Source organism: Artemia franciscana, chromosome 7, assembly GCF_032884065.1.
Source record: "Artemia franciscana chromosome 7, ASM3288406v1, whole genome shotgun sequence".
Taxonomy (NCBI): Eukaryota; Metazoa; Arthropoda; class Branchiopoda; order Anostraca; family Artemiidae; genus Artemia; species Artemia franciscana.
This window is the reverse complement of record NC_088869.1, coordinates 28,765,194-28,793,180: the sequence shown is the minus strand read 5'-3', so window position 1 is coordinate 28,793,180 and position 27,987 is coordinate 28,765,194. Positions and strand designations below refer to the sequence as shown.

At 36.2% G+C, this 27,987-nt stretch overlaps 1 protein-coding gene across 4 annotated transcripts in view; it reads left to right on the top strand.

The window, feature by feature from the left end:
• Nucleotides 1-27,987, top strand: part of LOC136029110 (atrophin-1-like) — a 42,081-nt gene that overhangs the window by 1,893 nt on the left and 12,201 nt on the right. Inside the window, exons 2-4 of one of the 4 annotated variants that reach the window (XM_065707181.1) lie at nt 2,813-2,994; nt 15,343-15,620; nt 16,943-20,588. In XM_065707181.1, the coding sequence (XP_065563253.1) occupies nt 15,348-15,620; nt 16,943-20,588 (3,919 nt within the window). In that variant the 5' untranslated portion in view covers nt 2,813-2,994; nt 15,343-15,347. Of the gene's footprint in view, nt 1-2,686; nt 2,995-11,604; nt 11,716-15,342; nt 15,621-16,942; nt 20,589-27,987 lie in introns of those variants that run through there. The other 3 variants (XM_065707180.1, XM_065707183.1, XM_065707182.1) reach the window with 3 other exon arrangements.

The following is a 27,987-nucleotide window of genomic DNA, read 5'->3' as shown; positions in this document are numbered from 1 at the left end:
CTTACGACAGCGTAGGGAGGAGCATGATTTTTTTTTAATGGAACTAAAAGAGGATATTTTTCAAAATGAGGGGCGGGGGGCTTTTTCTGATTTTTTTTAATGAATACACAAAAACATTATTTTTCCTAAATCTAGGGAGGTCAAAATTACTTTCCCCCTTCCCCTTGTGGTGCCGTTGATGTTGTCCTTTTTAAACAACAGCAAATTTTCCCTCCCATATTAAGCTCAATTGAAAAGCTGGGAGCCTGGGGAAATAAATAGTCTAATATAATCAAGCTTTTATGCTGATTAAATAAAAAAAACGAGTTTTTTTAACTGAAAGTAAGAAGCGACATTAAAACTTAAAACGAACAGAAATTACTCCTTATATGAAATGGGTTGTCCCCTCCGCAATCCCTCGCTCTTTACGCTAAAGTTTTTAATTGTTTTAAAAAGTAGAACTGTGGCAAAGAGTCAAACTTTAGCGTGTGACTTTTAGGGGGTGTTTCCCCCTATTTTCCAAAATGAGGCAAATTGTCTTAGGCTCGTAACTTTTGATGACAAAGACTAAATTTGATGAAACTTATATATTTAAAATCAGCATAAAAATCTGATTCTTTTGATGTATCTTTTAGCATCAAAATTCCGTTTTTTAGAGTTTCGTTTACTATTGAGCCGGGTCGCTCCTTACTACAGTTCGTTACCACGAACTGTTTGATTTGAAATTATTAACTTTTAATTTGATCGGGGTTGCCCACAAACCATGATTTTCATTATTAATTCTACTGGATTAAACAAAATTTGGGAAAACCTGGCAAGGACAGATCTAGACCTGTCGGCGCCCGCTGCAAGAATGAAATTTGGTTTCTCCCTGTCAACCAACACATTATACATGTCAAATTATGGTTGTTTTACTTCTCATAAGAATATTTTCATTTAATGTATATTTTATTTATTCATTATATTATAATTAATATTTTTTATGTAAATCCTAATATGTACAATAACGTCCAAGATAAACTGTAAGATTCCACGTGACAACATTTTATTGGTGACATAGTACATATACAGTTTATATTACATACAGTCAACCTTATATTACACTACAACTCAACCATAGTGGTTTTCTCAAACCAAAAGTCTTTGTAATATCTTCGGACGAAAGCTTTGAAGACATATCATGTTCTATGTGGATTATACTTAAGTTTCAAAGTTCTAAGTATAATACATTCTTCTTCTAAGCATAATCCACTTCTTTTTTCTAGGATAGTTTTTAATTAACCTTAATTTGCTAAAGCTTCTATTATTTGATTGGATCAAAAAGCGTCTTACGAGATAGCACCTCTACGAACCGGTATTCTGAACATGTTGCCCCCCCTCCCCTCTTGATCCGTCCCTGAAACTTAGAATGAGTATTCGGGTTTTTATGAGAAATCGTATTAGTGAATTCTCTGTCTCTGAGAGCACTTGAAAAGTTTTCCAAAAAAAGCAAGAGATGCGTAAAAAGTTAAGGAGATCGTTAAATTGCTAACGATCAATTGCTAACGATATTACAAAAACTTAATCTTGATAAAGGCTTATAGTGACTAATTTCCCTTAAAAAAAAATTTGGATGTGTAAAGGTGTGAAAAAAGAAACCTGAAACGGCGCTTTCTTTACGACTTAAAAATCTCGATTAGTACTAAGGAGGTGGAACTATCCAATATGTAAATTAGATAGATACTTAGTCCATAAACGCGCTAAAGAATGTTCTTGATAATGCTTTGCTAGGGATTTTTTTTGTGGGTGGACAGATTTATTTTAAACTATGCAGACTTCAATGTCATACAAAAGTGTAACAGTTTAAATTAAAGATCATAGGAGCTGATAGGTACCTTAGCTGTAAAATACCAGGAGCTTATTATTATTTTCTTTGCTTTGCTTGACGCTTTTTATATTCCCGATAAATATAACCGCTTCGTAGTAAACAAGTTGGTTTATCTTCGGCGCATTTATATTCCCGATAAATATAGTCTGTTGATAGTTACAATGGTTTCATTCACCGAAAGCCTTCCAAAACTTTTCAGTAGAAAATATATTGTTTAAAGCAAATGCAACTAAATTAACTTCATGATTTTTGAAAAATTGCTTAATAAGACTTCTTATAATATTACTCTTGCGGTAGAGCATTCATTTTTGAAGCATTGGGACCAAAAATATAAACTTTGGCATAAAAAGTAGCCTTTTGGGTAGGTGACAGTCCCCTGATACATAAGACAGTTGTGTTGGGTGAGTAGCACTTAGGTTGTGTCCTGTTGTTGTCCAAGTCTCAACTTTCAATTTGGATCGATATGGGAAGCGGGCAACTCTTTACAAGGGGTACACTAACATGCAAACTAAATGATTTGATTCTCAGAAATGCTGCAGAGTAGCCAAAAAATGTTCAGCTAGCGATTACCTCTCGTTTGAATCTGACGACCTAAACGAGGGGATACCATGAGCTATCAGTTTTTATTTTTTTGAGAAGAAAAATCGACAAAAATTTACCATCTGACAGGACAATTTTCATTTTAGGGTTTATAAGTTTCAACTTAAAGTCAAATATTTAGATACAAGATAAATCCAGTAAAGATATTATTTACAAGATTAATTTTGCTGCTACTAAGTTATGTAACATTCAAAATTAAAAGAAAACAATAATCAATTGACCTTATTTTACTTTTTCCAGGCATCTTAAGTGCAGAACAAGCAAATATTTGTGTGAATCCTGATCTAAAATATTACATTCTTTAGAAAGTTGAACCAACTTTGAACTACAGATTGATACGTGGCTGACATTTTTGTTTGCTTTTAGACTTTCCGTTTGATTGAACAATCATCAGCCCTGTATTGTGATAATTGACACAAAGGTCACAAGTTACCGGGAGAAGCCACTGAACTCTTGGAAGTATCTATGCGAAGTGTTAAGTGTTTGTAAGCCTTTAGTTTGACATGGTTGGATGAGGAAGAAGGGATTAAAGGATTAAGAAGACTCAGGTAAGTCCTCTAATCAAATCTGCTCAGGTTATTTTCATCAAATTAAACAAAATAAGAACAAAGGCTGATGAAGAAAATTGACTGGTAAATTTTTCGCAGTTCATATAATTGACTTACCAATACTGTGAAAATACCACTTGATGCCTTTTTATGTTCTTTACGAATATTATAATCGCTTCTACTGCAAATTTTTGAGGTTGCACTTTTTGAGCTCTTAAAAATGACGAATTTTCAATTAAAGCATGAGTTATCGATTGTTTTCGACAAAATAATACTACGTTTTGTCAGCGCAAAATTTTTTTATAATAAGGTTAGTTTATGTTAGGCTGGGTCAAAAAGTACTTAAACTGGAATTTGCGGTAGAAGCGATTATTATATTCGTAAAGAACATAAAAAAAGGCATTAAGTTGTATATTCAATTTATTGGTAAGTCAATTATATGAACTGCGAAAAATTTACCCAAATCTGCTCAGGTTATTCTCATAAATTAAACAAAACAAGAACAAAAGGCTGAAAAGGAAAATAGATATCCCTTAAGTCAAACAAAATTAAGCCATTTAGGTCGGATGAAAAGGGTATCATTCCAAAAAAGAAATTATAATCAGGCCTTTTGTAGGGTTGAGAAAGTGACGCAGCATAGTAAACTTTCTATTTTAAAGGTCAAATTCTAATCATATTATGTTTCATATTACAGTTACCAATGAAAAATATTTAAGGTTTATTATAAGGTAGAAATTGCAAATGTAATAATAACTACCATCTCAATTGCATCCTAACCCCTATTCAATTGGAGCAGATATAGCCCTAAGATGGATACAACAGTTTGCTGATTTTGTGGGTTTACCATCATCTTTTTGTGCTTGTTTCTCATCAACACACAGCCAAATAAAGCTATTTTGAAAAAACCGCAAACTTTGAATATAGCCTTGATATATATGTAACAGGGGGGGGGGGGGCAATTTCGATTATCATATTTTAAAATAGCATTGAATGGAGAATGTTATATTATTGTTTTAACTATCCTGATAGCTGCCATTTATTAAACCTCCACCATAAAAATAGTATTCCACTGCAATAGTTGCTTACAAATTGATATTAAATATTGTGATTCAATATAACAAGGCGTTTATTGGACCAATTACGGAACAATGTGAACAAATTGCGGGGGGGGGGGGGGGTAAGGCCGGTTATTATTATTTTGAAAAAAATATTGAATGGAGAATCTAATAGTATATTTGTTTTGGCTATCCAGATTGCTGCCCTGTATTAAGCTACACCTTACCCATGCAAATAGCTGTCCACTGCACTAGTTGACTACAAAATGATATTAAATACTGTGGACGGATATAAACTTGGCAGTTATTCTGGGCCTTTGGACAAATCCATGGACAATATCTATTCTAAATCTTTTTAAAATAGTTCTCGAGCAGAAATAAATCAAGCGCAGAGGTGGCCTTGAAGCGAGCCAAGTAGGGTTTTGGCAGGCTCACATTCTGAAACTCAGAGCTTGCTAATAAATGTCTGCCTCGGCTTGAGTAAGTCCTTAGCATCAGATTGAATAAGCTATGAAAGTACACTGGATATATTAAACAAGATACAAGGGAGAAAAGGAGGAAATTATCAGAAAATTAAAAAGTAGAGAACGTCGAATATCTCAGCAATAACCTCTACCATTATGTGTTCTGTGCAGCACAAAAACACAGAAACAAAGAAGCTAAGTACAAGAAAACGACTACTACTACTAACAACTCACCGCAGCACTAAGCTGTCTTTAGCCAACACAGCCATGCACGCTCTTTCTCTACCCCAATCTGTTCAAAGCCTCCCTCTTTACACCCTCCCAAGAAGTTCACATTTCCCTTAAATCTTTCTTTATGATATCCTCCCACCCCAACTGTGAACGACCTACCTTTGGTTTAGCCCTAGACCGTTGGCTGAAAAGGACACTCTTTGGTAATCTGCCATCCTCCATCTGCAGAACGTGCTCTAGCCCTCTGAACCTTTCTCTCATTATAGCCATGAAAGTGGCATTGAACTCCCCTTTTCGTGCAGCTTACTGTTTGAAATACGTTCAGTCAGTCGGGTACCCAAAACAATCCATAGGCAATTTCTCTTGAAAACATCTAGCAAATCTTCCTCCGTTTTTTGGAACGCTCACCCTTCAGAACCATTATTGACCATTGTCATCACTATAGCTTCCAATTTTCTAATCTTGGCTCGTAGGTACACATCCGAGAGGAGCAGAACAATTTTTGGGTACTTCTTATTCAAATTACCAGATAGAATATTTTGTTTTACTGTTTTTTAATCCCATCAAAAAAAAACTTGCGTATGTGCCTAGCTGACAGTTTATGCAGGTCCTGTCTGAAATGTTCGAGTAATTTTCATTTTATCACTGACGGAGTATTTTTTTTCCCTTTCTGTCTTATTTTCGAACCCAAATTCACTTTCAGCAGAATAACCATCGAGAAGTTATCCTAACTTTAAAAGCTATCTTTATGGCATTTTCTCTGTTCAAACAGTTCGTGGTAACGAACTAGTAAGGAGCGACCCGGCTCAATAGTAAACGAAACTCTAAAAAACGGAACTTTGATGCTAAGAGATATATGAAAAGAACCGGATTTTTATGCTGATTTTAAATATATAAGTTTCATCAAATTTAGTCTTTGTTATCAAAAGTTACGAGCCTGAGAAAATGTGCCTTATTTTGGAAAATAGGGGGAAACACCCCCTAAAGGTCATAGAATTTTAACAAAAATCACACCATCGTATTCAACGTATCAGAGAACCCTAAAGAAGAAATTTTGAGGTTCAATCTACAGAAATGTGGAATTTCGTATTTTTTGCCAGAAGACGGATCACGGGTGCGTGTTTATTTGTTTTTTTTTTTTGTTTTTTTCCCCAGGGGTCATCGTATCGACCAAGTGGTCCTAGAGTGTTGCAAGAGGGCTCATTCTAACGGAAATGAAAAGTTCTAGTGCCCTTTTTAAGTGACCAAAAAATCGGATGGCACCTAGGCCCCCTCCCACGCTCATTTTTTCCCAAAGTCAACGGATCAAAATTTTGAGATAGCCATTTTGTTCCGCATAGTCGAAAACCATAATAACTATGTCTTTGGGGATGACCTACTCCCCCACAGTCTCTGGGGAGGGATTGCAAGTTACAAACTTTGACCAATGTTTACATACAGTAATGGTTATTGGGAAGTGTACCGACGTTTTCAGGCGGATTTTTTTGGTTTGGGTGTGGAGTTGAGGGGAGGGGCTTATGTGGGAGGATCTTTCCTTGGAGGAATATTTCATGGGGGAAGAGAAATTCAATGAAAAGGGCACAGGATTTTCTAGCATTACTATTAAAAAAAAAACAATGAAGATATAAACATGAAAAAGTTTTTTCAGTTGAAAGTAAGGAGTAGCGTTAAAACTTAAAACGAACAGAGATTATTACGCATATAAGGGGTTCTAAAAATACTTTAGCATAAAGAGCGAGGTATTTAGGAGGAGATAAATACTTCGCTCTTTATGCTAAAGTATTTTTAGTAATTTCAACTATTTATTCTACGGTCTTTCTGATTCAGGGGTCATTCTTAAAGAATTGTTACAAAACTTAAGATTTAGTGTGAAGAGCGAGGTATTAACGAGGGGACAAACCCCCCCCCCCATATATAGAATCAAAAATATAAGAATATAAAAGTTTGTTACGTAAGTTAATTCTTAAGTTACGTATATTTTTTACTAATAAAAACGTTCGTTAAAAATTAAAAGTTTTAGTTGCCTTTTTAAGTAACCGAAAAATTGAAGGGTAACTAGGCCTCCTTCCACACCCCTTATTTCTCAAAATTGTCTGATCAAAACTAAGAGAAAGCCATTTAGCCAAAAAAAAAGAATTAATATGCAAATTTCATTTTAATAATTTATGTACGGAGAGCTAAAATCAAACATGCATTAATTCAAAAACGTTCAGAAATTAAGTGAAAAAAAACTGTTTTTCTAACTGAAAGTAAGGAGCGACATTAAAACTTAAAACGAACAGTAATTACTCCGTATATGAAATGGGTTGTCCCCTCCGGAATCCCTCACTCTTTACGCTAAAGTTTGACTCTTTGCCACAATCCTACTTTTTAAAACAATTAAAAACCTTATATATTCATACCTTCTCGTTTCGAATTTTTCCTTTTTCGTTCCATTGTACATTAATATTGTACTAATATCCAAATATTAATACGCATTACTAAATATCCAACAGTTCTTGCAATAATGTTTTCAGCATTGAATGAGTATCCAAAAGTTCTTGAAATAATATTTTCACATAAATCCGCATAGAGGTCTTAAATGTGTTTTACTCTGACGAGAGTATTGAATGAACTGACGACTGATGTTTGTAAGAATTAAATAAAAAAAAATTAAGTTTTTTAAATGAAAGTAAGGAGCGACATTAAAACTTAAAACAAACAGAAATTACTTCGTATATGAAAGGGGCTTTTCCTCCTCAACGCCTCGCTCTTTACGCTAAAGTTTGACCCTTTCTCTTAACTCTACTTCTTAAAACAGTAAAACAACTTTAGCGTAAAGAGCGGGGCGTTGAGGAGAAAAAGCCCCTTTCGTATACGGAGTAATTTCTGTTTGTTTTAAGTTTTAATGTCGCTCCTTACTTTCATTTGAAAAACTTATTTTTTTATTTAATTCTTACAAACATCAGTCGTCAGTTCATTCAATGCTCTCGTCAGAGTAAAACACATTTAAGACCTCTATGCGGATTTATGTGAAAATATTATTTCAAGAAGTTTTGGATACTCATTCAATGCTGAAAACATTATTTCAAGAACTGTTGGATATTTAGTAATCACTAAAAAGGATCGGACATGTCACATTACATTGGTGATTGAAGGTGCCACCATCTCAAATAGCTTGGCCAAAACGTGTCAAGATTCTACGAGTCTCATCTCCAATAATCCCGCTTAGGCTATCGCAAAAATAGACTTAATTGGCTTGTGTATCGTTTTGCCATATTATGCATTGTAAAGAAGGTGCCATTAAAATAGACACTTATAAATTAAATATCAATAAACCATTTAACTTTCAATTAATTACTCACTTTTGCTATCTGTTGCGTGATAGCTATTGGCGCCAAGAAAAACACAATCCGTCAATTTTGATTAATTAGCTTTTATTTAGATGTCTTGAAAAGATTGATTTTGACCACATAACTCTACATGATTATGTAGTGTGTCTTAAAGATTTCCATTTTCATTAAAAAAAACATTTTCCAAAAAAGTGTTTGCTTTCCAAACTGTTCGTAGTAAGGAACTGCAAGTAAGAGTTGAATTGTGGTAATAGTATTGTTGAAACTCTAAAAAGAAGTTATGATAGCAACAGCTACACCAAATGAATCGATTTTTATAATTTAAATATTTAAATTCAAGAAGTTTAAAGTCACCCGCCAAAAGTTACGAGCCTGAGAATATTGGCATGCTTTTTGAAAAAAAGGGGGGAAACTCCCCAACAAGGAGTGCTCTTGATTAAAATTGCAACATCATATTCTGTATGTCAGTAAATATCTTTGCAGAGCTTTAAATTCCTTATTTTTTAAAATACTAAATTTTTACTTTTTTTCAGAAAATGGTCACTAGTCGTGTTTATTTGTTTTCTTTTGCAGCGATGATCGTATCGAACCAGTTATCCATGAATATTAGAAAAGAGCTCGTTCAAATGGAAATTGAATTGTCTAGTGTCATTTTTTAGTTGCAAAAAAAGTTGCGCAGCAGCAATATGGTTTTTCCTGCCATTTTGTGGCGCAAAACGGCAATCTTGGCCAAAAGACGGACAAAAAAATGTTAAATATAATTCCTGAGATAGCCAATCAATTTAAAATTATCAAAAAACACAGCTTCCCAATTCCTGTGGCAGTAATACAATGTGGTCAAAAGGATGTTGAATGTAAATCCTGAGACAGCCAATCAATTTAAAATTATCAAAAAACACAGCTTCCCAATTCCTGTGGCAGTAATACGATGTGGTCAAAAGGATGTTGAATGTAAATCCTGAGACAGCCAATCAATTTAAAATTATCAAAAAACACAGCTTCCCAATTCCTGTGGCAGTAATACGATTTGGTCAAAAGGATGTTGAATGTAAATCCTGAGACAGCCAATCAATTTAAAATTATCAAAAAACACAGCTTCCCAATTCCTGTGGCAGTAATACAATGTGGTCAAATGGATGTTGAATGTAAATCCTGAGACAACCAATCAATTTAAAATTATCAAAAAGCACAGCTTCCCAATTCCTTTGGCAGTAATACGATGTGGTCAAAAGGATGTTGAATGTAAATCCTGAGACAGCCAATCAATTTAAAATTATCAAAAAACACAGCTTCCCAATTCCTGTGACAGTAATACGATGTGGTCAAAAGGATGTTGAATGTAAATCCTGAGACAGCCAATCAATTTAAAATTATCAAAAAACACAGCTTCCCAATTCCTGTGGCAGTAATACGATGTGGTCAAATGGATGTTGAATGTAAATCCTGAGACAACCAATCAATTTAAAATTATCAAAAAGCACAGCTTCCCAATTCCTGTGGCAGTAATACGATGTGGTCAAAAGGATGTTGAATGTAAATCCTGAGACAGCCAATCAATTTAAAATTATCAAAAAACACAGCTTCCCAATTCCTGTGGCAGTAATACAATGTGGTCAAATGGATGTTGAATGTAAATCCTGAGACAACCAATCAATTTAAAATTATCAAAAAACACAGCTTCCCAATTCCTGTGGCAGTAATACGATGTGGTCAAAAGGATGTTGAATGTAAATCCTGAGACAGCCAATCAATTTAAAATTATCAAAAAGCACAGCTTCCCAATTCCTGTGGCACTAATACAATGTGGTCAAAAGGATGTTGAATGTAAATCCTGAGACAGCCAATCAATTTAAAATTATCAAAAAACACAGCTTCCCAATTCCTGTGGCACTAATACAATGTGGTCAAAAGGATGTTGAATGTAAATCCTGAGACAACCAATCAATTTAAAATTATCAAAAAGCACAGCTTCCCAACTCCTGTGACACTAATACAATGTGGTCAAAAGGATGTTGAATGTAAATCCTGAGACAGCCAATCAATTTAAAATTATCAAAAAACACAGCTTCCCAATTCCTGTGGCAGTAATACAGTGTGGTCAAATGGATGTTGAATGTAAATCCTGAGACAACCAATCAATTTAAAATTATCAAAAAACACAGCTTTCAACCCATGAAATGGGTTGTCCCGTCCGCAATCCCTTGCTCTTTACGCTAAAGTTTGACTCTTTGCCACAATTCTGCTTTTTAAAACAATTAAAAACTTTAGTGTAAAGAGCAAGGGATTGCGGAGGGGACAACCCATTTCATATACGGGGTAATTTTTGTTCGTTTTAAGTTTTAATGTCGCTCCTTACTTTCAGTTAAAAAAACTAGTTTTTTTTTATGTAATTCCTGAAGAGTCAAGTAGTCAATACAAAATAAACGGTAAAAATACACAAATATTGTCAAACTTCACTGAACTAATTTGATTTATTTAAGGCTTGATGAAATTATCAAATAGCTAATGGTAACAAACTGCAAGTAAAGAGCGACTCGGCCCAATAGTGACCGAAGCTCTAAAAAGGAATTTTTATATTAGTTAATACATCAAAAGAATTGGCCTTTTTTTGCCGATTCCAAATATATTGAGTTCATTAACTTTAATGTTACCAATCAAAAGCCACGAGCCTAAGAAAATTTGCCTGATTTTCGAAAAAGGGAGGAAATCAAGGTCATATCCAGAATTTTTGTCCGGGGGGAGGGGTACAAAAACCCTTTAAAAACGAATCAAACATTTGTTTATACGCATTTTTGTTACGTTTTTAGGAGTCGGACACAAATTTTGGAGTGGGGTTGGGCGTCAAACCCCATCATCCTCCCCCTCAGGATAAGGCCTTGGGAAAACACCCTTAAAAGTCAAGCAATATTAACGAAAATATTTGTTCGGCAAACCGGGCTTTGGTGTTTCCTCCCTCCAGAAAATCTTCCCGCGGAAAATTCACCCCCGTGGAAAATTCCCTCCCTGAAAATCCCTCCCCCAATGGTCAATTTCTCCACATGCACATCCACAGAGAAAATATAAAATGGGTACGTTGAAATGTTGATCAGATGTCCAAAAAAAAGAAGGCAAATATGGCTTTTTCAGTAACATAATAGGAAAAATAATTTAATAAAGCAGTTCATCACATTTTCTGAGAAAAAAAATGTAAACTTAACAAACCAAATAAAATAAAAGACGAAAACAGACAAGCCAGAAAGTAAGAAAGAAATAAAACCCAAATTTGAAGAATTTGAAAAATCTAGAAGTCTCCTTGAGAAATAAAAAGGGTTTTTCTCAATGAAAACTCCTTGAGAAAGTCTCAAGGAAACATCTTCACTTTTAATGAAAATAAAAGTGAGCGAAAATAAGAGAAAATAACAGATAAAAACAAAAAGACAAGAACAGACTACACGGAAATGTTGGTATAGTTGAAAATGAGGAAATGTTAAGTGCGTTAAGTTTCGTTTTAGGGATGCAGGCTGTTGCGAAAAATCGAGCATTTTGGCAATCCTGCTGGGGCCAGAAGAAAAGCAGAAGATCGTCAAATGTGGAGTAGAATGCCGGTGGAAAATGTTAAAAGGGAGTGAAACTTTGAGCAAAGTGGGTCGGAATAGAAGGGTACGCAGTCGTGTCACCCACAGATGGCCCAGTGCTACGATTAGTGGTCTCTAGTAGTATTAGTAGTAGTAATAATACATTAGGATTTAATTTAATTTAATTTAAAAAGTATCAACTTCAGCTATTTTCTGGCTTTACAAAATGGATTTTTGTTCTCCAAACGTTTCTTTGCATAATTACTAAATTACTGTCGGTGACAGTAATGAAACAGCGTCAAAATCAGACAGTAATCAGACAGCATCAAACAGTGTAAAATATCAAGGAAAGAAATCTTGATCAAGGAACACTTCAATATGACACTGATTAACATCACTTTAATTTATTCTTTAGCTAGTATTTAAATATAAACAAATTAAACTTGAATATCACTTTGCGCGCAGTTCTTTCCAGGACTGCTAAATGCTTTTAATTTTATCAATGTGTGTCAGTGATCATAATTGTTGTTCTACATGTAAAATGCTAGTATCAAGAGTCGTAATGTTTTTTTGAATGTTAATTGTGCATGGATATATGCAACTCGCTTTATGAAGCCAAATTTGGTTTTTGGGATTGATTATTCTGGTTCAGTCAAAACGGAGGAAATATTCGATACAAAAAATTTTGATAGTAATCTACGCATATAGGAGGAGCTAAGCATTTTCATATTCCTTCCCCCTAGATGTACCCCCCACGCACATTTTTGGATTCCTTGGGTTCATTCTAGCGTGCCTGTTTGACAGCCTATTATAAACTGTTTGACACCAATATACTTAAATTTGAATACTTAGGAGTGGCATCAATTGGGGGTGAAGGTGGGTGCATTACCCTTAATTTTTTGCCCCCCAGATCTTTAAAATAATTTTTGGGAGGACATTATAGTTTAAAAATGCCTTTTCTCACATTTTCGCTAAAATAATTTAGAGACGACAACTTTGCCCCTTTTTAGTTACTGATAAATATATTTACCCGCCTATTTATTTTTCAGAAACTTTCCGAAAAACAATTTCCATTTATTTTTCGGTACTTTGAAGAGATACAAGATATTAGGATATATAAGAATGCTGTTCTTGATGTTAAAAGTAAGGATTACCATCCAGTAGTGTCCAGGGTTATTATAAAGCTGAAATTTACGAAGTGTAACCACCTTCCGGTAAGCTGTGAGGCTGCTAGACTCCAGGATCAGAATTTGAGAGAAAATTTCCAGAAACAGCTGAATATTAAACTGGAGAGTTTAAAATTTGACAGTGTAGAAGATGGAGATGCTAATTTTAGTAAAATAATCTGTGAAGTCGCTGATGGTGTCTTAGGGAAGAAAGTAAGGTACACAGCAAGGAATATTAGTGAAATCACCACTACTACTACTACTAACAACTCACCGAAGCACCAAGCCGCCTGAGGCCAACACAGCCACGCACGCTCCTCCTCCATCCCAGTATATTCAGAGCTTCCCTCTTTACACCCTCTCAAGAAGTTTCCATTTCCTTTAAATCTTTCTTTGTAACATCCTCCCACCCCAGTCGAGGACAACCTGCTTTCTGTTTAGCCAAGACGGTGAGCCGAAAAGGACAATCTTCGGCAATCTGTCATCCTTCATCCGCAGAACGTGCCCTAACCATCTCAACTTTTTTTCACTATAGCCCTAGAAAGCGGGATTTAACCACACGTTTCGTACAGCCTACCGTTTGAAATACGATCAATCAGCCGGGTACCCAGAACAATCCGTAGGCAATTGCTCTGGAAAAGTTCTAGTAATTCTTCATCCGCTTTTCGGAGCACTCGTGCTTCAGAGCCATATTTGACCACTGTCATCACCGTACCTTCCAATATTCTAATCTTGGTTTGCAGACTTATCTTCCTATTCTTCCAAACTTTTTTAATTGTGAAAAATTACTTTATGTTTAATGTTGTGGAGGAGGCTATAATGTGGTGAGTAATCTATCACTCAAAATTATTCGAGTGATAGATCATGTGAAAATTAAAAGGAATGTCAAGAAAGCGGAGATGGGCAAAACATTTTGAAAATTTACTAAGCCGTGATAGACTTCCAGAAAAGGATATAGAAAAGACTAGAAAAGTTTGTGACATTTTGGATCTGAAGGAATATTAATTTTGTAAGGAAGAATTAGAGACAATACTAAGAGGATTAAAAATTAACAAGACTATAGGTGCCGACGGTGTAGTAAATGAGTTTTGTACATATGGCGGTTGCGAAGTTAGAGATAAATTATTACAGGTTATGAATAGGAATTTGTGAAATGAATTGAACCTAAAAATAAATTAGGAATACTATAGTTAAATCCCTCTATAAAAAAAGTGATAAGAGTGAGTGGAGTAATTATAGAGGCAATATCTTCGGCTCTGTAGGAAGCAAATTACATAGTATAATGATACTGTTTTTTTTTTTCACAATTGAATTTTTTTGGAAGAATATGAACACAAGTCTGCAAATCAAGATTAGATTATTGAAAACATAGTAATGGCAGTGATGAAGCATGGCTTTAAAGTGTGGGTGCTCCAAAAGATGTTGGAGGATTATCTTTATATTTTCCTGAGAAATTACCAATGGATTGTTCTGCGTGCCGGTTTGACTGACCGTGTCTCTAACAGTAAGCTATACGAAAAATATGGTTTAATCGCGCTTTTTAGGGCTATAATGCAAGAAAGGTTTAGATGGGCAAGGCACCTTCTGTGGGAGAAGATGAGATGGAAGAGAAGCGTGCGTATCTGTGTCGGTCTCAGGTGGCTTGGTGCTGCAGTGATTAGCTAGTAGTAGTAGTAAGTACTTGGGACCACATGGTATAATTTTTCATAGCAAATTGTAAATACTGTTAGCCAATACCGGCTAAAACTAAATATCAGCTAATGGCAGTATTAAAATAATATCTCCTTCCTTTCTTTCTAACTTCTCATATGAAGAAGCAAAATGGATTCAGTTTTCGACTTGCAAATCCCAAATTAGGATTATGAATACATTTTGCCTAAATTAAACATACATATTATTCAAAAGAATTTCAACAAAAATGTGCTAAGAGTACTTGGAGAAATCAAAAACTGTTAATGCTGGCATTCAATCGAACAAAATTCATAGCCCTTCTAGTTATTTGAAATCTGACAGAATAAATGCAAAACATACCTATACCAAAAAAGAGAAATAAAAAGAAAAAAAGAAACAGAGATAAAAATGACTGTGATAAAAAGGTTAGCACAACTTTTTTTAAGTATTTGCTCTGTGATAAAAGAGCAAATAATTTTCTTTCAAAACCTTTTCATTATTTTGCTTATTTACAGAATGTACTTTGTGGATGTATGTGAATTTTTCTGTATTTTTTTTTTTTTTTTGCAGTAATTTTAGTCATACAATCTCGAAGCTATAGCTACTGATATATGATACATAAGTACCAAAACTAAGTGGGGAAAAAAAGAAACAACGTCATTCGGGGACAAAAGATCAAAGCCACCCACCGTAGTGAGTGGAATGAGCAGAGCAAGGCATTTTTTTTTCAGTATATAATATGACCATACAGCGGAAAGATAACACTCTCTAATCCTAATGAATAACATGAAACGTAAACATCAATTTCAACCTTTTTGCTTAATCTATTCAAATAAGTAATTGTCTATTTATTCTTCGTTTATTTAATCTTTTAGGCGAAATGCTCGTCCATTTCATCTGTCATATCGTGCTACTTGTATCATTATCTCAGTCTCTTCGTCATCCATACCCCGTTAATGGCACTGCATCCTCGAAGTTAAGACCTCTGCCAACAACTCGAAGACCTCGTGTAATCCCAGCACTAACTCCAACTACAACAGAATTCTTGATTTCAACTTCTAAGCCTGTAGCATCTACTTCTCTGGCCCCATTATTAGAAGATGACGACTTATCCAGTCGTGGCGGTAACCAGATATCAGCTGGTTCATTTAAAGTAAGTAATTAATTGAGGGTAGTCTTCACACTACCAATTTTTTTCTTCCACATTTTCATTTTTTTTTTCGTAACTTTAAGGCAACTCTTATAATGTCTACCTAAGTAAAGTAAATCCTGACCGTTCAGTTTCTGACTTAAAACATTCTCAGTCCCTTTCATAAGTATTTTCAGTGCTTGACATTTCCTACTGCATTCCGTACATTAAAAATCTAAATTGAGAAATAATGTGTAAAAATTATTGCATGTTTTCACTAAAGAAAAATAGAGTTTAGCGTTGAAAGTAAAGAATGGACTCACTTTATGATATTAACACCCTTTTTAAGGGGGAGGGGCAAAAATCCCTATTTACATAAAGAAAAACCAGAAATTAAAATAAATAATCAAGTTTTATTAAGACACAAAGAAACAGCTATGATAAACTAAAAAAAAATAATAATAGAAAATTAACCTCAAGGGAGAGAAGTGTATTCATAATTCGCAAAGATCCAAAATTCGAATTTTCTAGACAAGTATTCAGGGCGGGAGTGTACTGTTTTTTCTTTTATTGGTTTTAGGTGGGTTGAAAGAGGGGAGAACAAGCATACTCGCAGAAACCTATTTCAAAGGGGATAGAAACTCGAAAGACGTCAAAAATAGGAAAATTATTGGGAAACATGTTAGAAATTACATGAAAATAATTAATTTCCGAAATTTTGCTTGGATGCAACCACTGCCCCACGTACGTGCAGTGCAACGTTGTTAATATAAAAATAAATCCTGAGTTTTAAAATCACTGTAAATAATGTAAATAGATTGTGATGTTATGCCGCTGTGACATGTCACTTAAATCCTTTGTTAATTATGGAAGTTGATATCAGTTGGTAAAAACGCTGTCTAAGCGAATTCTTGCAAGCAATAATAATAAAAAGCTCTTTCAACATTTATATTCTCGCGCTTTACAGTCACCTGATTAGCTCGTTCTTTTGGGTCAATTTACTAACTCGTTCGAATTAGTGAAGCGGTTTCTAAATTCACACTAATCTGAAGAGCTTTTCAAGGTAAATTGAGTCGATTAAAAATAAAAAATTGTAAAACGCTATCTTTTCACCCAGGTTGTGTCAGTCTGTTTATATCTGAATTTTGCCCATTTACTTTGGGAAAAAGTAGTTTTACATAATAAGGAATTGTAAAATATGAGAAATGTAGAAAGCCAACCGGCAGCTCAACTATCTACTACTTCGTTTAATTTGTTCAATCTTTGAACTACCATTTGAAATAAAGTCAAGAGTCAAATTAATCTACTTTATAAGTTATAGGCAATTTATGATCTTTTTTTTTTAGGTAAATCGAGGTTCGGCTAATGATCAAATTAGACTAAAAACGGACACTGGGGTCTTCATAGTGACAAGTACACCTAAGATAAATGAAAAAAAAAGGAAAAATAGTAATATTCGCGTCGATCAAAATTCTCGTGGCAACAGTGGCAACCGTTTTATCAGTTCCAAAGAAACATCATATACTTTCCCTGAGCTTGCCCCACCTCCTCAGCACAAACAAAGGGATTATCTTAGGACTTCTGCGAAGAAGCCTTCATTTGCTTCTTCAATAAGCACTAGTGATCCCTATTCAAGAAACGATTACTATCCAGCAGAAGTAACAGGAAAGGATGGTTTAGCCAACGTACCAAGATTATATGAGGCTCCTCCTCTTATTGAAAATGATGACGTTCGAGCTCCAATTGTCTCAAATAAAGTAGAACCTCCTTTTGACACTAAGAAAGAAACACCAGTGTATTTTGCACCAGGTTCTATATTTGGAGATTATATGGTTTTAAAAGATGATGCCAACTTTCACGGTCAAAACAATTCCTTCGTAACAGTAAAAAAAAGCTTCTTTGTTAGCAACGAAGCAGCAGATACAAAAACAAAAGGACAAAATCAATTTCCCAAGGAATCTCTACTTCCAGGTCTAAGACGCAATGACGAGCAATCTGATTATGTTCGACTAGAAACACCGAATAGAAGTAACAAGTCGTTGTTTGAGCTAGACAATCAGAAACCGTCGGTATTAAAAACTGAAATAATTCGAGAGGAATCAAACAAACTCATACAAAAAGAAGCTGTAAGTCTTTTCGACTTGGAACAAAACCAATTTCAAAAAATTTCAGATACCTCAGAAAGCCTTTTTGAACAAGGTCGTGGAGAAAAACAAAGGGCTCCGTATATTTCAGCACCAGGGGCAGAAGATAGACGAAGGCTTCCATACGCGTCAGCTCCAGAGGCAGAAGAAAGACAAAGGCTTCCGTACGTATCAGCACCAGAGGTAGGAGAAAGACAAAGGCTTCCATACATATTAGCCCCAGAAATATCAAATTCTCCTCAGCCTCCTGCACCACCACCATCTCCTGGAAGAAATCAGATCAGTTTCTCTTGGGCATCGCTGGACGCTGACCTAACTGAATCCACAGACATTGGTTCTATAATTTCTAGCATACCGAAAAGCTCCAGAGAAAAAGTGGAAGCACCAGCAGTCTACTCAGCTCTACAAGAACCTATCGGCCCCCCTAGTCCACCCATAGTTTCGCCTCGAAACCACCATACAGCTCCAAATCCAGCTCCACCTTCACCACCAAATCCACCTGCACCTCCAAGTCCTCCAGAACCTCCCAGTCCACCTGTAACACCGAGTCCCCCCTACACCCCTAGTCCATCTGAAACTACGAGTCCTCCATCCCCTCCAAGTCCACCTTTACCGGATGAAGGGCACTCAAAAAAAGAAAAGGGATGGCCACCATCTAACCATGCATCATATGATGGTAAACCACTAGTAGTCATTTATAATGTTCACTCAGGTGGGGTACAAGGGAAAGGACCATATGAAACAGGGATAAGTATCAGCTCCAGCAGTGCACCATCTGATCAAATAACAACATCGTATGGACAGTCTCCTCCAGCAACAAATAATTTTCAATATAGTCAGTCTATACCACAAGGACCAACTGCTGATACAAATTTTTATTTGCCTTCACAACCAGCAACAAATTCAATTCAAGATCCAGCTCAGATAGCACCATCCTATGGATTATCTCCTCCAGCTACAAACAATGTTCAATATAGTCAGCCTCTCCCGCAAGCACCATCTGCTGCTGCAAATTCATATTTGTCTTCGCAACCAGCAACAAATTCAATCCAAATTCCAACTCAGATAGCTGCATCCTATGGACCATCTCCACCAGCTACAAACAATTTCCAATATAGTCAGCCTCTTCCGCAAGCACAGTCTTTTGCTGGAAATTCTTATGTGCCTTCACAACCAACATCAAACACAATTCATAATCCAGCCAACCCGACGTTTTCTTCACCACCAGTTACATCTTATTCTCTTCCGGCTTCACAACCAAGCTACATCTTAAGCCCAGCGCAACCTGCTATTCCCCAGCAGCAAGTTTTTGCGTTATCACCGGTTTCTTCTTATTCTCTTCCTGCATCCCAATCGAGTTACATCTTAAGCCCAGCAAACCCTGCTATCCCTCAGCAGCCACAGACATCCTATATTACAAATTCACCTGCCGTTTCAAGCCAACAAATTTCAAATGCCCAAGGGATCTACAGCATTGCACCAGCAGACACTAATTATTTAACTTATCAGCCAGCAGCAAATCAGGCCACTCAATATAGCAGTGGCTTAAACTGGGCTCCTCCTTCTTCTCCCCCAGCACAGCCACAAATAGTATCTTATGGTGGTCAATTGTCAGCAAGTCCAATAAGAACTGTTGTCAAAACCCGTAATCGTTCACCTACTTCTTCAAATTCTGCTCCCCAAAATAACCCTCAGTCACCATCACCTCCTTCAATATTAGACAAACTCAAAAATCTAAAAAAAAAGAAAAAGTCTAAGAAAAATAACAGCTATTCTCCGCCATCATCTCCTCCATCATCACCATCGAGGCCATCAAATAGCTATGGTGCACCACAGGCACCAGCAGTCACAAACTCCTACCCAGCTCCAGCTGCCCCTCAGTCCAGCTATGAGGCACCCCAAGGTCCTCCTATAACCAGTTATGATGTCCCACAATCCTCTCCTGCAACAAGCTACGGCGTACCTCAATCTGCTCCTGCAACAACCTATGGTGTGCCGCAATCGGCTCCTGCAACAAACTATGGTGTGCCCCAGGCCCCTCCCGCAGCTAGCTACGGTGTACCAGAAAACCCAGCAGCGAATGATTACTATACGATATCTGTACCATCTTCGAATTTAGGGCCATCTCAACAGCAATCAAACTCACAAGTTGGTTTTGGGTTAGCTCAGAATTCTAATTATAGGTTATTTTCCATACCATCTTCTTATTCAGGAAGAGCTCCATCCCTGCCTAGCGCGCCATCGCTATATCAGTATCGAACCGATAGACGACTTTTGTCCTCGCAGGAACTAAGCAAACGCAGCAGTTATGTATATCATCCTCCTAAGTCATCTTATGGTGTTCCAAAAGATACAGCATACTTAGAGTCTTCTTATGAGGAAGATGAAGAATCATATGACGATTATCTAAAACCATCGTCAACACCTCCTCCTCAAGATCCGGGTTTGGAGGATGTCATAGAGCAATACCTCCAACCAGTTTATTATCAACCTCTTCCTAGCTTCCAGTTTACGCCTGTAATGGCAAAAAAGCAAAAGAAGCATAAGGGAAAAGGGAAATTTAACTTTATTTCAAAATTTCTGGATAAACATGAAAATAAAGAAAGGGAATTTGGGTCTAATTCTGTGAATGATAATAGTTTCCGAGAAAGGACTGCCGAACAAGAATTAACGTTTAGTGACCCCACTGCCTTATTTGGTCCAAATGAGCAAGTAAACTTTCAGTATCAGTATCGAGGGGACCCTAATCAAGGACCAGTCGAAGAAATAAAACGTATTTTCTACGCAGGAGCTATCATCCTCGGAATCCTCGGGATATTTCCTCACGTGGCTTTAGCTGCCAGAACATGTAAGTAGTTTTAGTTCTCTTGATTTAATATTTTCTGATTACGTTAAATTGCTTTGACTGTGCATGGGGTCTTGGGAGTCTGTGCAAATCTGAAATAAAAAATTTCAGATTTGCCTTTATTGTTAATCAAAGTTGTCAAGAGCAATCATTCGACCCATTTGCTTTTACTTTTTTGTCAATTAGAGTTTCAATAATAACTTTAATTCATTTGAAATAAATTGCTACTTCCAAACAAATTCACTGCGAAAGATTATTTATGCTTAGAACTCTAGATTGTGAAGCAAATAATATTTTATTATGCTTACATATAAAAAAGAAATATAATTCAAAAATTAATAAATGTTTTACGTTTACGCTACGAGCCATTATCAGGATAATGATAATCATGTCACGTTTTTACGAGCGGTAGTTTCGCGGTCATTACGAATCTTTAACATAAACAGATATTTTATTTATGACCGAGCCGGAAACCCTGCAAGTCTCGTCTCGAGTGATAAGAACTCACACAACAACAACAAAAAAAGAAAAATAAACACAGCAAAATATATCAAAAGAAACCCTGAAGATAAAAGAAGAAGAAACTGTTAACGAAACTATAAATCCATCACTGTTCAATTCCACTATACTAGTTAAGTAAAACGATCATCTCAATGGACTGTTGAAGAAATTAAACAAGTCCCATAATCAACAGCCCAAATTCTTAGAACCGTTTTGCATGTTTTCAAACACGATGGCAGTATTAGTTTTTCCGGCTAATTCTCTGAGTACGTTTTCTCTTTCCGAGAAAATCTGACTGATTTTTTGACGATAGGCTGAATGAACTTTGCAAAAATAGTATTTTTTCTATCAAAAAGTCTTTGCTCTTGTTAGTATTGCTCTTATTTGTTTTTTGTTTTTTTTTTTTGTAATTCTAAGAAAACACTTATAGAAGTATTTTCACTTCTAAGAAATAAGAACACTTATAAGTGTTTGAAAACACTAATTTATTATTTTTATTAGATTTTTCTTTCTTTTATAATTCTAAGCAAACACTTGTATAAGTCACTCATAGCTAAGAGGGCTAAACTCATATGGTTGAAAGGTGTTCTTAAAAAAAAACTCAAACTTTTGCAATGAGCATTCGAATGAAATCATATATCCTATTAGCTTACTGATATATCTTATTTTAGTGTCATTTCTGTAACTCTCACATTGTGGGATATGGTTTGTTTATGCCCGTGCCACATTGTAGTCACACTTGTCGATAAATCAAAATAACGCACGACTACAGCGCCAATTACGTTCACCATTCGTATTTTCTCGAGCGAACGATTAAACGTTCAAATGGGGATAAATCCATTTATTTAGACAGCGAAAACAGGTACAAAGGTCTAAATATTTCGATCACACATACAACGATCGTTATCAGAAGAAATACTAAAGTATTAAAATTGAAACTAACATATTCATACAAAACAAAATAATTAACTTTCGGGTCATTAACAAAATAGTGAACTTCCTGGTTACTCACTACATTTTTTTTTCAGAGAGAGTTCAATGAAAAAGTTCATTCAAAGTCTTGGTATAAATTTTCTTCTTTAGTCTTGCCTAAATGTAAAATAAATTTCCAATGAATGTGGCAAAATCTTCTGATTATGTCTGATTGAGTCTTCTGGACTGACAGGAAAAAAAGAAAATAGAAATAATAATACAAAATACAAATAAGGGCAATTATATTTAAGACCAGACACATTATAAGCGAAGGACAATTTCAGAGGTGCTTTCACCAATAATCTGCCTTCGATATCTCTCGTTTGTTTTCTGCACCGCGGACTCTGGACTAGCAACTCCATACCGCGAGGATATGGAGCTAAGTCTAGAGAGGCAGCCGTAGAAAATAGTTTTCATACTTGTAAAAACACTTCCGTATATCCTTAATATCTGAAGCAGTAAGAAGAGACCAAAATGGTGCAAGGGTGAGTAGATGCGGAACAGTATTTGCATTATAAATTCTAACCAAGATACAGCACTAAACTTAAACTTTAAATCAACTAGTAAACCGTAGGATTTCTGGCAAAGAAATATTTCAAAAGTTGACGCGTGACGCAAAGATTTGACCCAATCGGTACACCAAGATACGTTAGTGTATCTTGTGCTTTAATAAGATGTTCACCTAACTGAACATTTGTCGGGCAATCTGAACGGTGATTGAGCACCAGGAACTCAGTCTTACACTCATGGAATCGAAGATCGATACGTTTACGCTCCTTATCGAGAGTTCAAAAATTTTTCTCAATTCCAAAGGCTGTTCTACTAATACCAAGGATGTCATCAGCATAGTTAGCTAGCGAAACATCAATACTTTTAAATATACATGTGGTCAGAACGTCCTGTTGTGGCACAATAACAGAATATCATCTGAAAGAGTAAGATCAGATGCTGAATCAGGAGAGGGGACCCGTATCTTAGATGTTTTGTGCAGAGGCCATCAACATCACGATAAGTTTTCTTTTGCAGCTTAGAAATGCACCCAGCAACCGTAGATCGAGTAACAATAAAACTGACCTCATCGATTGATTGGCCTAAGCAACCATCATGCTCCTTTTTACATTGATTTGACAATGATGGATCGGCCTCGGAAAATTCACTTTTAAAGTAACCATACCATGGTCACTGGTAATTTTGACAGCATTATAGGCTTTTGAATCATTTCTCTTGAGTACTTTCCATACGAAATTAGGTTCACTTGTGGCTATACTTGATAGTTCAGCTACCGATTTAGCCAAGTGTTGCCTAAGCACTTTTCCGAAGCGTCGCTTTGTTTTCAGACGAATTTCATTTAGCAAACCTTGCCGTGGTATACCACACTCCTTCCAGATACGAGACCAGAATTTAGATTTAGAACAAGAACCGACGAGATCAGGTTTACCTGACCAACCATACTTCTCAGTTCCAAGACGAACTATACGCATGGGTATGCTAGCACGCTCGACAGCTCGTAGAGCATGAACGATCTCTGTACAGTAAATATTCAGCAGGGTTTGCTTCTCTGCAGAAGTTAATAGGTTTTTTCTTGGGAAAGTAGATGAAAATGCATTTTGATCTTTTTTAAAACTTAATCGCTAACAGCCGGGAACGTAAACATATCTACACAAGCTTGGTCAGTGGTTTCATCCTATTTACTATTATTGTTTGGACTTGGATCACTCGGTGCAATAAGTTGAATAGGGGATATATTACTGATAGGCATATGGTCTGAGGTTTGGAAAGTGGAGATAAGTGAGGATGTAGAGTCTGGTTTTACATTCGGAGAACACATGAAAAAGTCTAGAGAAGAGGTACTGCCAGAGTTATTGATACATGTGAAACCTTAGGCATTCTCGACTGCCAAGAGCTGAGGACACATAATATTCAGAATATTTGCATGACTACTACTCTCGTCAACAAGGTAACAGTTCACATCACCAGCAAGGAGTACAGCTAGGTTTTGCACTTCAAAATCAGCCACGAGGGGACTGACTAGGCAGCAAGCTTGATCAAAGTGTCTTTCTGATTTATCAGTACGGTAATCGGTGGGTAAATACACTGAGACCACCACATAATTCTGAGTTTTGACTGCCGTAAGATAGTCACTGTTGCGATATTGTTCCGGCATGAGGACATTTTTAGCAAGAATATCAGTACCTCCATTTGGCCGACCTACCCCAGAGTGTCTAGCGGTGCGACTTATTACAGCAGTAGAAGCAATCGTGTTCAATAAACATAGACTGTCGGCAATAAGAAGGTACTCTTGTAGGCAGAGAACGTCATTTTGTGTCACATAGAGTTTGGATTATTGGAAATTTCACTGAGACACCTCCATTATTATTCTATGATGTAACGCGTAGATCAGTGCTCATTTTGGAGAATTCATAAGTTTCTGTGCAACAGGACATTTATAGCTGTAACAAGGATGGTCAGCCTTGTTGTACAGCGCACACTGCATTTTATTTTGACAGAGGGTTTCAACCTTGTCCGAATGTCCTGTCTGCACGCAGCACGAACACCGAGTAAGAGCTTTACTGTGTTGGGCAATATATCCGTAAACTTGGCAGTTGTAGCTGCGAGGAGGAAGACGGAGAAATTTTTCGATGCGGATTCGCTCACACTTGATTATCACTGGCGAGTAAATAGCTGTTAACAAGTTTTTTCGACGAGAAAACCGAAGCTTGTAAGGCGTAGTTTTGCCGATACGGGAGACTTTTATACAGTTAGTTATCGAGTTCTGCAACTGACCGTCAGTAACACTATCAAGAATGAAACAAGCGATTCCATAATACACTGGAACTTTTAGCTGTAGTCTTAGCGATCGGTCCTTTGATTTGATAGTATCAGCTACAGCAGTAGCTTCATTTTTATCAATTATGACGAGGCACCAAGTATCTTTTTTCGGTCTAACCTCAGTTATTCGAGTCACCGCACAAGTTATCAATAAAAGTTTTGCTTTCCATGAGGTCGTTCAAGTCTTTAGGTGTATTCTTTAATATAACGGCAAAAGAGGGTTTGGATGACTGTGTGGGGGCTTTAGACAAAGAAGGCAACGGGTTCCTACGATAACTGGTACTTCGGCAGGCTCGTACATTACAAACCGTGGGAGTGGAATTTGCTTGTCGTCACACTTTTCAAGAATTTTAAGCATGTCCAAACAGCTATCTGGAGCTTTCTGTCGGTCACTTGGGCGATTCGAGCAGTTTGCATAGTTCCACAATAATTTCTTGGCTTCCACTAACGAATCAGTGCTAAAAAAGTCCGCACCAGTTTTCACAATATCGGCGTGAACATCCCCCCCCCCCGCCCGGGCCCGGTATAAAAAGTTCAAAACTGGAAACTATACAAGCCGTTGGCTCCACATTGTATTGTAACAAACATACAACGGGTCTCATCTTACCAGAACGAAGGTGTATAGCCGTATAGAGATCACCGGGTGCAAGGGAAGTGTCTGTCGAGACCTGCTCACCTCTCCCACTGAACTTAAGGCTGATTAAAACCGGTAGGTACCTATACAGCGCCTCCGACAGGTTCTCTCCCCTCTTCTGCTTGCTCCCAAACAATCCACTTGGTACAGTCGACGTACCTTAAGAAAAAGGTTGAAATTGTTCCAAAAATTATATAAGGTCGTAAGACAAACTCAATCGATAAGGTTTACAATCAGGCGATACATGTAAAAACTATCCAAATTATTGATGGATGGCCTGAATCTAGGTAAATTTGACTCGTAGCAAAACATTGTGAAATAATAGACTAAATTATCTACGGTCACTCAAATAATTCGAGTTCAAACCACTGAACTAACGCAAGTTTAAAATCAATGAATTTACAAAAGAATGAAATAGATTCTGAATCTAGGTCAAATTGACCCGAAGCAAAGTATGATGAATAACAACTGAATTAGCTACGATCACTGAATTAATTCAAGTCCAAAGATTCCTTTAAAATTCAATAAATCCAAAAAGGTATTCTCACTCTGAAGACTAAGTGAAGACTGAATTAGTCTTCCTACGACTACGAATTAATTACTACAAATGTATTCATAGTAAAAAAGAGCATGAATGAATAAAAGTAAAATGAGCAACATCTGCAACCGAGTAAATAGCTAACCACATCTGAAAAAACGGTTTGAAATTGCGTTTTCTAATAAACTGTTTGTGAGAAATAATTTGCAACAAATGCCAATTCAGAAACAAGAACTATTATTTGGATTCTACTTGATAATAACTTACTACTATGAAAAAAAAACATTAAAAAATTTCGAAAAAGAGCCTGAAACCTCAAAATCCTCAAAACCTCAAAACCCCAAGCTGGGGTTTGGCACCTGACCACCTTTTCCGATCTTGAAGAGCAAGGAAAATATTTTTTCTTGTGGTGTGTAGCTGTAGTGAGTTTAGTTTTTTCATCGGGGGTAATTATATCTAATTAAAGGCGGTTGAATGTCGGAGAATGATTCATAAAAAAAATCTAAAGCCCTTTTTTGAGTCATGAAGTAGATTATACCACAAAAGAGTGTTGCTTTCAGTCATTTTACGCCACAATAAATAGTTTTAGCAAAATTAGGTCTAAAAAGCTGGAAAGTGTAAATTCTAAGATACCCAAATGATTTTCCATTGTGCTCTATCTTTAAGCAATATCTGGAAAACCAAAGAAAACCGCATCTCATACAGTATACCCTTTTCTTCTTATTTTTATCGTTGGAGTGATCATACCCAGACAAAGGTGGTAGATTATCATGATAGGATTCATTTAAACGAAAACTGAATCTTGTAGTGCTTTTTTAGTTATGGAAGAGTTTGCACCTCAAAAACAATCCGTTTTCTGATACAAAAAAAATCCAACCAATTGGTTAGAATACCACTGAATGAGAATTCTGAGCTGAGTATTCCATGTTTTTTTTAGCTAACCTTTACCTGGAGGTTTACGATAGTCCATCATTAGCACTTCTGCAAAGAAATCTGCTCTCTTGGCACTAAAGGTTGGCGCTTCAAGCTTAAACGCAATTAATATTGGTTCCGATCCTGGGTAGAACCAAATTTTAACTTGATTATTTTATTTTGCAATTTCTGTTGAGACTATGGGCATCACCGTTTCTTTCCTTTCTTTCACTTCATGGTTGCATCACCAGCTGCTATTTAGGGACTAAGACTCTTTGTAACCGAAAACCAAAACATGTTTTCAGTGAAATTGTCACAGAGAGGGAATTCCTAATTGACACTAACTTGGAAACAGCACCTTTTATTTTCTGATTTACAGGTTGAGTATAGCTTGGGTATTGAAAGATAACAAATAGTACTTCCTTCATTATGTCCGTGAGATCAAAGTAGGTGTCAGTCTAATTCTTTGCACCTTGTCGCATCCTAGATAGGGCCCGTGATACTATGCATCTGACCCCTTGGACACTTGCGTATTAACCCTGCAGGAATCTTATCTATGATGGCCAACCAGTACATATTTCTGAGGAAGTTTAAATAAGATTAGAAGTGAAACTTACATTTTAACAAATAGTCACGTCGACCTTTTTTGTGTCATTGCGTAACTTAGATAAAAATTATTTGATTGGTTAATTGTGTCCTAAAATAAAAGAAGAAAAACGAGTAAATATTTCAACACTTATTTTTTATGGAAATAAAGAGCAAAATTGACACTTAAAACGAGCAAATATTATTCCTTCTCAGTCTACACAGCATATACCTTTAAAAGTAGCTCAAGTAAACTGACATGTAATATTTAACTGCATAATAACTGTTTTAAAACTAGTGCTTTACAGAAGTCACAAAAAAACAGGATTTTCTTCTAGGAGCGGAAAAGTCCTTGAGTAGCCTCCAGAAAACAAAAGTTAGTGAAAAGGCTTTCAGTAAAATTTCAAGAGCAATTATAACAATAATATCTA